The following is a 14589-nucleotide window of genomic DNA, read 5'->3' on the forward strand; positions in this document are numbered from 1 at the left end:
CCACACTTTCCTTATGATGTACATTTCTGGAGAGATGGCTGGCTTTCACCAAGAACGTCAATGTCCCCTGCATATCAGCCTGGGTAGATCAACAGTCCAGCAAGGAGCAGCATTTCCAAACAAGTGAATTATATATGCAGGAAGATAGGCAATGGATATAGGACTTTACGATAAGCCTACCAGGAGGTCTGAAACCTCGTTGACATCACGGCCTCGCATTGGGATTCCATCGATCTCCAAGATCTCGTCACCTTCGTGCAGCAGCTGGTTCTTCTGGGCCGTTCCGCCACGCACAATCCGACTCACCACCACCGCCTCACCATCATTTCTTACCGTCGCACCCTGAAACAGGACAAACCACATCAAAGGACGAGGCCATCGCAACTGAACTATGCAAGTGATCGAAGTGAAATACAAAACAGATCACTGTCATGCACTTCCTCTTGAAGGCCCTCACCAGTGGTATGTCACGAGCCTTCTGTACATAAACAATCCTGGGCCCAGGTTCTCCATCGATTGGTGATGTCGGCTGTTGTTCTTGCTGTGGTTGCCGGTCTGGAGCATCCTCGTGGGGAGGATGAACCTCGGGAGCCATTTCACGCCGAGCGACAATGTCATGTGCAGACAACAAAGCCTGACAAACCAAAAGCAATGCTCACCCATTTGTAACATCACTTTTCCACAGTCATGGTAGCTTGCACAAAGAGCAACTCTTTAAATGGTACCCAAACCAAATTCCATCCACAGGCCGAGGGTGTATCATCTTTTCTGATTATGGCCCTTCCTCGATTCTGTAGTCCGTATGAACAGCGAATGTCCAACAGAAAATCAAATCAAATCAAAGTTAAAAATCAAGTTTGGAGCCAAACAGCTCAAAGTTAAAAATGGTGTGTGAAATGTAACAAAGGCACAAGTCTTTAACCTGGAAATCGCTGCTGGAGAGCAACGAGCAGAGTTCAAGTCCCTCCTTTTGCCCAGAGTTGTTTAGGTGGTTCTGAATCTTGAAAGCAGCAAGAAAGACAGCAACTTATAAATTACATCATTCACCTGTAAGGCTCACTATCGAAGGCAATATTTTGACTACATAAAGAACAACGATGGAATTTGTTAATTTATACAAAGCTACAGCTGCTTTACAGATTCATTCCCTCCTCTCCCCACTTCTCCACAGCTCCTTCGAACAAACCCAATCTTGGACGAAAGGTACCTCATGCGCAAGGTGGAGGGCATTCGGGCTTCGTGGGAATGGAGGGCTGGGTCGTTGCATGTAGGTTGCCACCGCACGGTGTAGGGCAAGGGAACGTAGAAAGGTCGGCGAGTGCATTAGATTGGAAAGTAGCGCAAGATCGAGTGTGCTCTGTTCATCATACAGTGTGCCGCTGAGCTGCTCAAGGCAATGGCGTACCTCTGAGGGGTCTGTAAACACATTACCTCATTGTACAATGATTTATACAAGGTGATTGTATATACAAGCGAGGATCAAGATAAATCAGAGTACATGTCGAGTAAGCTACCAGTCGGTATTGCAATTCCCTTAATATATCAAATGCCTCAACTATAGTGTGGGTGTCAAATCCATCAGAGCATACTCAATAGCCTGAGGTTCTGCGAAGAATGGTGGTTACCATTTCAGTTTGTCATGAAGGTTTGAAGATTGACTAAGAAAAGGCAGATTATGTCAGCCAGAAAAAGGCAGGACCTAACCTAGCAGTTGGACCGTGTTCCAGCCATCGCCGAGCTCTCCAGATGGCGTGCTCTCCTCGCCATAAAATCCCGGGTTGTCGATGCCGCTCTTGGGTAGGGTCTGCGCCAGGTGGCGAAGCCGCGCTGAGGCACGGGGCTCCAGTTCACGCAGTGCACGCTGCTCCTGCTCCCGCCTGCGCCGGGCATCTGCTGCAGCCTGCTGCGATGAGCGCGTCACACCACCACGTGCCGACGACCACGTTACCATCCCTTCCCATGGGCAGTCCACGGCAACCTCCCTAACGACCTGCGTGGAAGCCCATTCAGGTGAAGTCTTATCTGGCCATGCTAGATCAAAATCGTAGTGCATTCTAGTCACAAAACAGCGACAGTATCCACATGACAACACTTTCTGATTCATACATAAATCAATCGTATCTGTACAGTCCTTAGCATAGAACGTTTACAGTCTTCTTCCCACAAGAATGCCCTCCCAAGATCCATTCAATCATCTTCCATTGCAACGTCCTTCAAGGTGACAACTCTACATCCTACTTCAATGCCTCCACCTACCCACATATTATGCCCTATTGAGATCTGCAAGGATTTTTGTCCCACGTGTTCTTCTTCTTCTTCTTTGTTTGAATGCAGCACAATACTGGGTGGCAGCATCATTATCTGTAGGTGTGGTTGTGCTGATGATTGAGTGCCCTCTGCTGGTTACAGCAGGAATTTGTTGTTTGTTAATGGTGTCGGAAATAGCTCGAATACTCTTCCTGAAGGACACTGTGGGATCGTTAATGTCCACCAACGAATCCTGCCAGACGGGATTACCTGTTTAACATCCATCCGAGGGATGGCATACACATTGATGAATCACCCTGCCTGTGAAACACCGGGACGATCGTTTATAGCTGGGTTGGGATTCAAATCCAGGCTAGACATCTTGGAGGTGAGTGTGCATATCTCTAGGCCATTCTGTCAGCCCATCCCATGTGTGCATGTTCTTCACACTATAATGGTGTTATCAATCATGTAACCACCTCTCAAATTCGTTATCTTGCTCTTTCATGAGTTTCTACCTGCATACCATAGAAATAATTACATCCATCACCACTGCCTGCAGAATGCAAGCAAATAATTGATGTCAAGATTTAGTGTAAATGTTGATACACAACACCCGCATAAGTTCCGAAACATCTTCGGCACAACCTCACCCAACTTGTTCTCCACTCTTTGCTTCTCTTTAATTTCTCAACACCCTCTCATCGTCATCCTCTTGAACATTCTTACTTGCACCAACATTGCAAATGGTACGGAAACTCTGAACGGCATCTTAATTGATCATTTGTGCGTTGTTTTGTTCCCAAAGATAAGAAGAAAATATCTTATGAATATGGCATGTTTAAAAAAAAAAAACCCACCTTTAGAGGCCATTTTTCCCCGCAAAGCGGGGGTTGGCCTTTTTCGGGAACCGTGGTTGTTGTCGTTTTTCGGTCCCCTTTTTTGAAGCAATGTTTTACGGCCGGATGCCCTTCCTGACGCCAACCCTTTTTGCCGCCTTTAACGACAAACAGGGAATTACCAGTGAACTGGTACTCAATTAGCCGACCTCGGAAGGATGACAGGCTGAGTCAACCCCCCTGGTGTTAATTCAGCGATCGACCGAGATTCGAACCCAGGATCCTAGGATCCTAAGCCGGCACCCTAGCCGCTAGCCCAACACCAGGGACTGGTTCCATTTAAATAATCAGCTCCATTTAAATCTCATTGTGGCTTTGTGCATGCAAACGCCAGTTTATCAAAAAAGAGCTGATGTATTAGGTCAAGGTCAGCCACGCAGAAGAAAATGTAGCCAAAGTGAGACTCAAAGTTCTGAATGCAAACCAAATATGCTATATTAAAGGATAATGATGCTCTTTTTGTCAAATTTGATGATTTATAATGACGAGCAAGCTATTCATGTATGATAAAATCCTGCAAGGAAACTGTTGGCATCTAAAGTCAGAACTGATGGATGGCAAAATGCTACAGCATCCAGCCTATCCACAAAGAGGAAGAGATGCAGCAAGATACTCGGTAATCTTGTGTAAAGGGGGGGGGGGGGGGGGAGGAGGAATTAAAGAAAAAGTGGGCACGTCTAAATTGAGTTTGATACGATTTTAACCCGGTAAGAGAGAGTTCATTCGGTTAACTACTCAAACTGCCAATCAGAAGCTTCACACAAACCCACCTGCGAGTCAGAACCTTCGGAGCTGGTATGGCGCCCGGAATTCCTGCTCTGACCATCAAGGCCCCCGTCGAAGGGCTGGCTCACCTGCAGGCTCGCCATGAAGCTGCGTCGGGTCTGGGTGCCCGAGATGCCAAAGAGCACAGCTCCTGTGGATAGATCATCAGGGAGAATTATTTTCACACGAGGTGTACAGAGCAGGGAACTGGGCAATATCAGGCACCCCAAGACTTCAGTTTTTATCTTTAAAAGCGCTCCATCACACTGGCCCAGCATTGGACAACTGGACAAAAACCTGGCCTTCCCATACAACACTTGGGAGGTTCCTCGTTGAGGATTGCTAGATAAAGGAGCATTACATTGTCAATCATCTCCTCTACCACGTAGGAATAAGAAGCATCAAGATCCATCAATAAACAGAGTACTCAGTAATCATTAAGCTTCCATTTTTAAAGCTCAGTTGCTGGGTTGTGCCAACGATTAAGTACAAAGTTTTTAAATAATTCAAAGAAGAGCTGAAACAAAATATGAGACAAGTGAGTCTCCAACCAAATGTTCAAAACAGTAAAGTGGAAGAGACTTTGGGGGGCGGCTGAACAATGTGGGGGTTTATCAGAGCGTGGCCTTGGTGTGCTAGAAGACCGGCGCGCACGGTGGAATTCCTACAGCGACAGCTCCCACACACTGGGCAATCTCAGACCAGCTGCAGGCTGTCCGTAGTCTGCACAGATAACGAATAGTATGGGCACAAGAACAAAGCAAACTCTATTCGCCCTCCACACTCCTCCCTTCTCCCTCCCAACTTTTTTTTTTTTAAATCACAAATATAAAACAAAGGGTCTTACAAAATAACAACCAGCTAGCTGCAAAACCCAAAACACGAGGGTTTACGGAGAGTGAAGTTATACCCTCCTGAGGGAGAGGTGCGGTCGGTATGAGTGTGGCGTCTTAACTCGCACTAGCTCGATTGTTGACATTTCTCATTGTTTTTAGGTTGGCTTGTCCTTGCATGATACAGGTGGACATATTTTATGACAGCTCACAGGATGAAAAATATTATTATATTTTTAACCGATAATCAAAGGCACTGGTTAAAGATTTTATTTTCACTCGGACAGTGCAGAGGAGGACTGAAGAGCGGAGGATACATGTGCACAGAGTTTAAGTAAAGGAAAATAAATTTACATTCGGGGAGGCAACACATATTCCATACGTTCCTATGAGATTGGCCAGGGGGAGCTTAACCCAAGTCTTTCACGAACCGCCTGGCTAGGCCTGATGTTCGACCAAGGTCAGGAATTTGTAATTTGTTCACGGTGCTGGCGATAGATCGACCGACGACCGTGGATCTTTAACGTCCACCAAATAATTGTTAGACAGGATGGTCACGACCAGTTCAACATCCACGTGACGGACGGCACACACATTGATGGATCACTGCCTGTGAAACACGGATGACAGTTTATAGCTGGGTCGGGATTCAAACCCAGACAGCTTCAAGGCGAGTGTGCGTACCTCTCGACAATTTTGCCAGCTCTAGTGTTTAAATATTATCATCGGACCGAACTGACCGATTAACTTGTGGTCTGTAATAATTTTGACGAAAATTCTAACTTGGATGACATGGAGGCTGGAGTCAGGATTGGAGGAAGATGTATCAACAACCCAATGTATGCTGAAAATACCACTCTGTTGGCAGAAGTAAAGACACCTTCATGAAACTGCTGCAAATAGGGGAAAAGGAAAATGAAAAAGCTTATCTTTATTTCAACCGAAAAAAAACTAAAATCGTGTCAACCGAGAAGATCGACATGTTCAGATTGTGAGACGATCACATGGTGGAATGTTTCACCTTCCTGGGTTCGAAGATTGAAGTTAGCGGAGATTGTAAAGGAGAAATTAATAGACGGTTAGCGTTAAGGAGAACAGAAATGACAGGATGAACAAAGATCTGGAAACACGAAAATGTGCCAAAACAAACCAAGAGGAGACTGGTAAATGCTCTGGTATTTCCAGTTGATGGTTAATTTATGGAATGGTTAATGTATCGAATGGTTAATGTATGGATGTGATCCGTGGATAGTGAAAAACAAAGAAAAGAAGAAGACGAACAATGTCAAAATGTGGTGTTGGGGACTAATCAAACTAAAATATGGAATTTGGTGCCTGTCCGTCTGTCAGTCTGTCCGACTGCAATGCATTCGGTCGTTACTTATCCAATCTCAACCAAACTTGACAGGAAGACCAAGGTCACATGATGGAGGTTGAAGTGATTTCATTTGCTCCCCCTCCCCAAGGGGGGGTTTTCCGCTTTGGGCAAAATACATTTTAGGTGAATAGATAGTTTATCGTGCCGTCTTTCCAAGGCCGCTTCGAAAAGCAAAAGTACAGTAACTAGAGAGTTCATAGAACACGATACCTCACGCGGTGTTCAGGTATATACAACGTGTCAATTTGAGAGATTGGAGGCATTGTTGATCACCATAGAACGCAGCATCAATTGGCATCAAACAGCCATGTTGGGGGCTTCTTATTCACCCCGATACTCTACCCTCAGTCCCTCATGTTATATATGCTGGATATATATCATACAATATACATGTGTACAGTTGAGATTGGATATAACTAGTATGGTTCTTGGAAGTTTATGAAGGTGATCTGTGTTCTAGCTTGTGTTCAAGTATGTAATTCAATTTAAATAAAAGTTCAAAGAGGTCTGAAGGTGTATAAATAAATTAATTCCAGGTTTTAATCAGTGTCTATCAATTAACCATTCCTTTTACGCAATGTGAGGCACATAGGAGCTGCCGAGGCAGTTTCATCGACTAAGGAGTACAATCCTGGATGGGTCGCCACTCCCACGCAGGATGCTCATATGGCTTATTACCCCAGTAAGCTGGTACTCATTTTGCCGACTTCGGAAGGATGACAGGCTGAGTCAACACACCTGGTGTTAACCGTTATATTAAGCCAACACCAAGCATTCAGTGTCTATTACATCATCACTCTCCAACACGTTACATTACTTCTTCGTGCCTGTTGTTTGTGTCCTTTATGAAGTCCTTAAAAATAGCAAGTTTCCTGTTTGGAATGATTTACTACTTTGACTGCCAGGCAGGCAGGGTAAAAATATTATCTCACTCCTCTCTGCACATGTGCGGTCGGGATGAAGTCCGAGGCAACGATCGGTAAAACGAGAAACTTGTCCCTATTAATGTTCCGATTCGTGTTAAAAATAAAAAGTTTGATTTAAATAAGTTGTTCCTCAATCATAAACTGATAAGACAGACGTGAACCCAATGCTTAACTCCACTTTTCTCTTCGTGTGTGTGGGTAACAACACTAATGATAAGAGCATGACATTAATGTTATTACAAAACAATATTAATACTAATAATATCCCCCCCCACCCCCCCCCCCCCCCCTCTCCTCAAGGGGGTTTTCCTCCTTGGACACACGCCATGTTAACGTGTATAAATATCTTATCCTGCTGCCTGTCGGGAGCGAGTGTACTAGTGTTTAAAATTGCATGGACTGCAAAAAGAACAAACAAATCGGTGCTTGAAGAAATTAGACCATTACATCTTATTATAATGAGCCTGGTGTTGGCTTAGCGGTTAGGGTGCCGGCTTGGGATCCTAGGATCCTGGGTTCGAATCCCGGTCGATTGCTGAATTAACGCCAGGGGGGGGGTTGACTCAGCCTGTCATCCTTCCGAGGTCGGCAAATTGAGTACCAGCTTGCTGAGATGAATGATCACGGTGTGTACCCCGATTTAGAATAGGTACACCGTATCCCTGCGCATCCCAAGAGCGTGACCAAGGGTTGGCGTCAGGAAGGGCATCCGGCCATAAAACCATTGCCTCAAACAGGGAACCATGATTGTCATGGGGCCCGCAAGGCTAACCCCTTCTCTAGCGGGGTAAATGGCCTTAAAACGATCATTCATTTTCATTTACATCTTATTATAATGGAGCAAACGAATATGGTTATGTATGTATGTATGTATGTATGTATGTATGTATGTATGTATGTATGTATGTATGTATGTATGTACACTACCGGTCAAAAGTTTTAGAACACCTCAATTTTTCCAGTTTTTATTGAAATTTAAGCAATTCAAGTCCAGTGAATAACCTGAAATGGTACAAAGGGAAGCAGTAAACTGCTCGAGGTTAAAAAAAAAAGTTTCGGTTAGCAAAAACGGGAAAATAATGTAAATTGCACAGTTATATTGTAAAAAAAAGGCCTTCTCCAGGGAACAAGTAATGGGTTAACAACTTACAGCTGTTCTGCAGCAATTTAAGTAAATTAAGCCTTGAAAGTTGATGCAAACAATTCCTACAGGTGTCCAAACCTCTGCTGATTACTTGATTACAAACCCCCTGTCTGTATCAACGCAGTATTGGAACAGACTGTTATTACACCCTCTGAAGCATTATTTGGACAATATTGCACTGCAGGAAGTAGTGTATTGGAAACTGGAGGAAACTCTGACAGGAAGATGTCTGGCAGACCCAAAGCCACAACAGAATCAGAAGACAAGTTTCTGAGAGTCAACAGCTTGTGTGATAGGCAGCTCACAGGACAACAGCTTCAAGCACAGCGTAACACTGGTCGAACTAAGCAAGTCTCAGTTTCAACTGTGAAGAGAAGACTTCGAGCTGCAGGTTTGACAGATCGAGTGGCAGTAAGAAAGCCATTGCTAAGATGGCAAAATAAGAAAAAGAGGCTTGCCTGGGCCATGAAGCACCGCCAGTGGACTACTGAAGACTTGAAGAAGGTCTTATGGACCGATGAATCAAAATTTGAAATCTTTGGTTCATCATGCAGGTTTTTTTTATGCCGTTGAGTAGGTGAAAGGATGGTTCCTCAGTGTGTGACACCAACTGTCAAAAATGGAGGAGGAAGCGTGATGGTCTGGGGCTCTTTTTCTGGATCCAGAGTCGGTGACTTGCACAGAGTGACTGGCACCCTGGACCAAAAGGGCGACCACAGCATTTTGCAGCGCCATGTATTACCCTCTGGTGCACACCTAGTTGGTCAGGGGTTCACCCTACAGCAAGATAATGACCATCAACACACCTCCAGGCTATGTCAAAACTACCTTCGAGGAAAATAACAAGACGGTAGGCTTCAAATAATGGAATGGCCAGCACAGTCTCCAGACTTAAACCCCATCGAGCTGGTTTGGGATGAACTGGACAGAAGGGTGAAAGCAAAGCAACCTACAAGTGCAACACATTTGTGGGAACTTCTGCAACAGTGTTGGGAAGAACTTCCCGAACAATATTTGATTTCCCTTGTAGAAAGAATGCCACGGGTGTGTTCGGCGGTTATATCTGCAAAAGGTAGCTACTTTGCCGTGTCAAAATTTTAAATTAAATTTTGTTAAACAAAATGATTCTATGATTTCTTTTTATCTCCAATTGTTTATTTGTTCTATGCTTAATTCCAGAGTACATCGAGACAGTAAACTGCGTAGATTTCAATAAAAACTGGAAAAATTGAGGTGTTCTAAAACTTTTGACCGGTAGTGTATGTATGTATATATGTATGTGACCAAGACATCTTCAAATACATATAAAACCGAAAAACACAGTTGCTGAAGCAGTGAGACGGTGAAGCCATATGACTATATCTCTTGATTATGTACTGTTTGAACATCGGTTGCATCCTGTCTATTAATTACGTACTGTTGGAATATATTGCTTCCGGTTGTATATACTAGGACGTGCCCGTACGTGGGTGCCCGTTCCTTGCCAAAAAAAAAAGCCGCAGCTCGGATGGCGCTGCAGTTAATCGGGCCTGTATCGGCAGAGTTATTATAAACGTGTACTACAATCGATCGTACCTTACAACAATCAACACAGATTGCAACGTCAAATAAATGAATACGCTCTCAAATGTGCCGTCCGAGGCAGCGTCTGCTCGCCACGTTCAGCATCAGTACGTCGTCACTATGACTATCCGTAAGTCCGGAAGTGACGTCCTCATTTGACTGTCCGGAAGGTCGCATATCGCAGTTACGATGAATCGCAAATTAGTTTTAATTAGTTTTAAAACATAGTTTAACGCCAACATAGCGCCAACATAGTTTGCCAACGTGAAATAAATGAATACGCTCTCAAATGCGCCGTCCGAGGCAGAGTCTGTTCGCCACGTTCGGCACACGTGATAGCTCGCTGCTCTCCGATTGGTTGAATCGTTTTTTGGACATAGCTCGGTAACTACTTCTCCGATTAATATGAAACCTTGAAAAGGCACATCCTCAGGTCCCCAGCAATATACCTGGCAAGTTTCAAGTATATCGGACCCGTGGTTGTCGAGAAACAGCGGTCACAGACAAACACACACACACACCGAGATTACTGGAATTATAGATAGATACTTCGGAGGAGTTGCTTCCGGTCCGCTCGAGCAAGGAGGCTTGCTTCAATCTCTCCACAGCATCGAAGTCCTTTCCAAGGGTGTGGTGCTGACCGGGCCGCCGTGGTGTTCGCATTGCAGCCCGACCAAATATCGTCGCTTCGTGGCTGCTTTCCGCCGCCGAAATCCAGCGCGGCTTGGGCGATTCTGCCCCTGTTTGGAGAACACCCAGCGAGGCCTTCATCGGGGCCGAGCGAGCAAGGCTTCCACTGCCGAAATCCAGCGCGGCTTGGGCTATTTTGCCCCTGTTTGGAGAACACCCAGCGAGGCCTTCATCGGGGCCAAGTGAGCAAGGGCGTGTCGGGACCTGGTTCACGCCATTGACCGAGTGGTTCGCACCAACTGTAGCTGTTTTTGGATGACGTGCTGATGTCCTTGGACTTCGCGCCAGGCTCTGGGCCGACCGGGCCGACGTGCATCGAAGTCCTTTCCAAGGGTGTGGTGCTGACCGGGCCGCCGTGGTGCTGACCGGGCAAACGTGGTGTGGTGCTGACTGGGCAAACGTGGTGTGGTGCTGACCGGGCCGCCGTGGTGCTGACCGGGCAAACGTGGTGTGGTGCTGACCGGGCCGCCATGGTGCTGACCGGGCAAATGTGGTGTGGTGCTGACGGGGCCCCACAGCCGTGATGCCCCCCCCCCCCCACCCCCTCCAGAATTTCCATGTTTTAAACGTTTCCCAGTGTGTACCCTGGATTAGAATAGGTACTCCGTATCCCTGCGTGTCGTAAGAGACGACTAAGAGGGTTGGCGTCAGGAAGGGCATCCGGCCACCCCCCCCCCCCCCCCCGCAAGACCCTTAAGACCACAAATACCTATAAAGATTCAAAAGAACCTTAAAGACCCCCCAAAGATCCAGAAGAACCTAAAACAACTCAAAGACCCAAAAGACCTCGAAGACCTTAAAGACCCAGAAAACTCAAAATACCCCTAAGACCCAAAACATCCTCAAAGATCCTAGAGTCCCAAAAGACCCTGCAGTCCCAAAGGACCCTGCAGTGCCAAAAGACCCTGCACAGCCAAAAGACCCTGCACAGCCAAAAGACCCTGCACAGCCAAAAGACCCTGCACAGCCAAAAGACTCTGCACAGCCAAAAGACTCTGCACAGCCAAAAGACTCTGCACAGCCAAAAGACTCTGCACAGCCAAAAGACTCTGCACAGCCAAAAGACTCTGCACAGCCAAAAGACTCTGCACAGCCAAAAGACTCTGCACAGCCAAAAGACTCTGCACAGCCAAAAGACTCTGCACAGCCAAAAGACTCTGCACAGCCAAAAGACTCTGCACAGCCAAAAGACTCTGCACAGCCAAAAGACTCTGCACAGCCAAAAGACTCTGCACAGCCAAAAGACTCTGCACAGCCAAAAGACTCTGCACAGCCAAAAGACCCTGCACAGCCAAAAGACCCTGCAGACCCAAAATATCCCAAAGACCCTTAAAGGTCCCATGTAATTCAAAAGTTTCTGGTTATTTATATATTAACTTGACCTTCCTAGTGAAGAAATCACCCATGTTTCTTTTTTAAAATCAACAATGGGATAATTAGACCAATATTTTGAACATTTGTAGTGTTTTTCACAACTTGCTATGCCCCGCCCCTCAAAAAAGTGGAGTTCAGCGAACCGCAGGTCACGTGACCGGTGACGTCATCTCCAGAACGAAGTCCATGCCATCTCGATTCGCTATGCTTCGGCCCGCGATCCGTTCCGTGTAATTTGTACGTACTCTACTTTTGATTTGCTTGATCTTGATCTGAGGTATGCTGAGACACATGTGTGTCACGCCTCGCCTCGTTGATAAGCCCGCAAGGTCGCTCCGTGGAGCGGCCTGCACATATTCAACTATTACTATGTGTGAATTATATAAATATAAACAACTCACGGTCTGAGGGAACTCGGCTAAAAATTATCCGATTTGCACCAAATAAAGTTTATGAATGGTTTCACAGACCCCTACTTCTCACTAAAAGCGGAAACAGAATGTAAATTGGAGTTAAAATAAGTGTTTGATTTGTATCAAGCAAATGCACGTGGAGCATGCTTGCGAGCAAGCTGCGTTCTGGAGGTGACGTCACATGGATTACGCCATCGGCTTTGAGGTATGGGGCAGAATTTTTAGGGGCGTTCCCAATTGGTTCGGTTTTCTTTCAGAGTGAATATAACAAAAAATCAATGCCATATTTGAATTCACCATAAAAAGACTCATTTGGATGACATCAAATGCATTTTGAGTGAGATTCCATGTCTGTGGACCTTTAAAGACCCAAAATCCCCCAAAGACCCTGAATACCCCAAAGACCATGAAGACCCAAAAGACACGAAGACCCAAAAGACATGAAGACCATTAAAGACCACGAATACCCTAAAACCCCAAAGACCTGCAATACACTTTAGACCCATTAGACCAACTTGGACCCTTGACCATTTCGAGCTTTACACCACTTGGAACGTTTTAGATTACAAATAAATAATATCACCAATAAATTTGTCCAAAAGAAATGTTTGCATAATGATTGGTGTAACTCATGACAACACAGCAATTCATATTCAGTCAGGTCATTATCCGCAGTTAAAACAAGCCCTTGCCTCTGCAGCGACGTGTGGTTAGGCGACCGTAGCAAGCCAATCCACGCTAGTACATTATAAGTGCCAAAAAAGAAACTGTCGTACTTTGGTTGGACACTTCATACATGCAGAAAATGAAAGTCTGGAGAAGTCAACCATGCTGGATATGGTTGAGGGAAAAAGAGGAAGAGGCAGACCTTGTATGCGCTGGATGGATGGGGTAAAGGCTGCAACCATGCTGGATATGGTTGAGGGTAAGGTCAAGGGTAAACAAAGCTTTCTCTGTTCGAGCTTTGGAAAGAGTGCAGGATATGGATGTTTCAAATTTGGAGAAATAGATCACGAATGTCACCAGAAGTCGGCCACTGGCATGATAATTATGTTTACGATATTTATTTTTTACTTCCGGTAGGTGTGCAGACCAGCGATCTTAGCCTATGCACCACCCATGGTGTAAGTTCGTCCATTTTTATCCAAAAAAAAAAGCATTAAACAATGCTAGTGACCATGAGCAATGGGGTTACGCATCAATCAAATGAATGAATGAATGAATGATCGTTTTAAGGCCATTTTTCCCCACTAGAGCGGGGGTTGGCCTTGCTGGCCCCATGACAATCATGGTTCCCTGTTTGAGGCAATGTTTTTATGGCCGGATGCCCTTCCTGACGCCAACCCTTGGTCGCCTCATGATGCGCAGGGATACGGTGTACCTATTCTAAACCGGGGTACACACCGTGATCATTCATCCCAGCAAGCTGGTACTCAATTTGCCGACCTCGGAAGGATGACAGGCTGAGTCAACCCCCCTGGTGTTAATTCAGCGATCGACCGGGATTCGAACCCAGGATCCGAGGATCCCAAGCCGGCACCCTAACCGCTAAGCCAACACCAGGCTAAATACGCATCAATCAAATAAAGGGCACAATTTGGCCGTATGGGTGTCAGTGGCAATACAGCACATCACACTTGAAGCAATGGCCGGGTGAATATGAGCCCTCAATATTGAAGTTATAAACAACCCATACACACTATACAATCCACATATAATCTGATGGCTATAAAAGTCAGACAAGCAATGGGATACCTCATTCAACCATAAAGACTAATTTTAAAAATCTTTATTAGCTAAAGACCATTGCGACCTAGCTAGATGCCTAGCAGGTTGAGAGAGCTCGGATCCATTGCTCTGTGGTGGACACGATAAGCATAGAATGCCTCAAGCACAACAGGTTTGCTCCAAATTATTCCACTTTAGTATTAAACAGCAGTATTGTAACTGTTTATAAAGGTAATCATATGTTGGACGAATTTACTGAATAGTTTGTGGTTATAATAATTTTAACATCCGGTACGAGTGCAGATCGTGCCGATTAAATGTCACGATAAGCTTAATTATATACATACCTTAATACGGCATTTGTCCAAGGTGGAAAAGACCATTGCGGAAGGGGGCAAATGAAGTCGCTGTAACCTTCGTCGTGTGACCCCCGGCCCCCACCCCCAACCTCCCTCGCAAATTTGGTTGGGATTGGATAAGTCATGCATCATAGACAGACACCAAAATGCGCAAGAATTTTCGTACGACGAACCTCTGACCTTTATCCAATGGGTAGCAAAGAGGAAAGGCAGGATATGGATGATAAGAAGGCAGCAGCAGGAAAAGTAGGGACAGGTTTCTTCTCTCTG

General features: G+C 45.4%; 1 protein-coding gene across 2 annotated transcripts in view; it reads right to left on the reverse strand.

Moving 5' to 3' along the window:
- Positions 1-14589, reverse strand: part of PALS1 (protein associated with LIN7 1, MAGUK p55 family member) — a 33110-nt gene that overhangs the window by 13700 nt on the left and 4821 nt on the right. For both annotated transcript variants that reach the window (XM_068132531.2, XM_068132530.2), the window contains exons 2-8: positions 3917-4062; positions 1705-1990; positions 1208-1416; positions 923-1000; positions 458-634; positions 181-342; positions 2-79 (exon numbers count right to left, since the gene is read on the reverse strand). In XM_068132531.2, the coding sequence (XP_067988632.2) occupies positions 2-79; positions 181-342; positions 458-634; positions 923-1000; positions 1208-1416; positions 1705-1990; positions 3917-4015 (1089 nt within the window). In that variant the 5' untranslated portion in view covers positions 4016-4062. The remainder of the gene's footprint in view (position 1; positions 80-180; positions 343-457; positions 635-922; positions 1001-1207; positions 1417-1704; positions 1991-3916; positions 4063-14589) is intronic.

Source organism: Myxine glutinosa, chromosome 12 (assembly GCF_964187855.1).
Source record: "Myxine glutinosa chromosome 12, kmMyxGlut1.1, whole genome shotgun sequence".
Classification (NCBI taxonomy): domain Eukaryota; kingdom Metazoa; phylum Chordata; class Myxini; order Myxiniformes; family Myxinidae; genus Myxine; species Myxine glutinosa.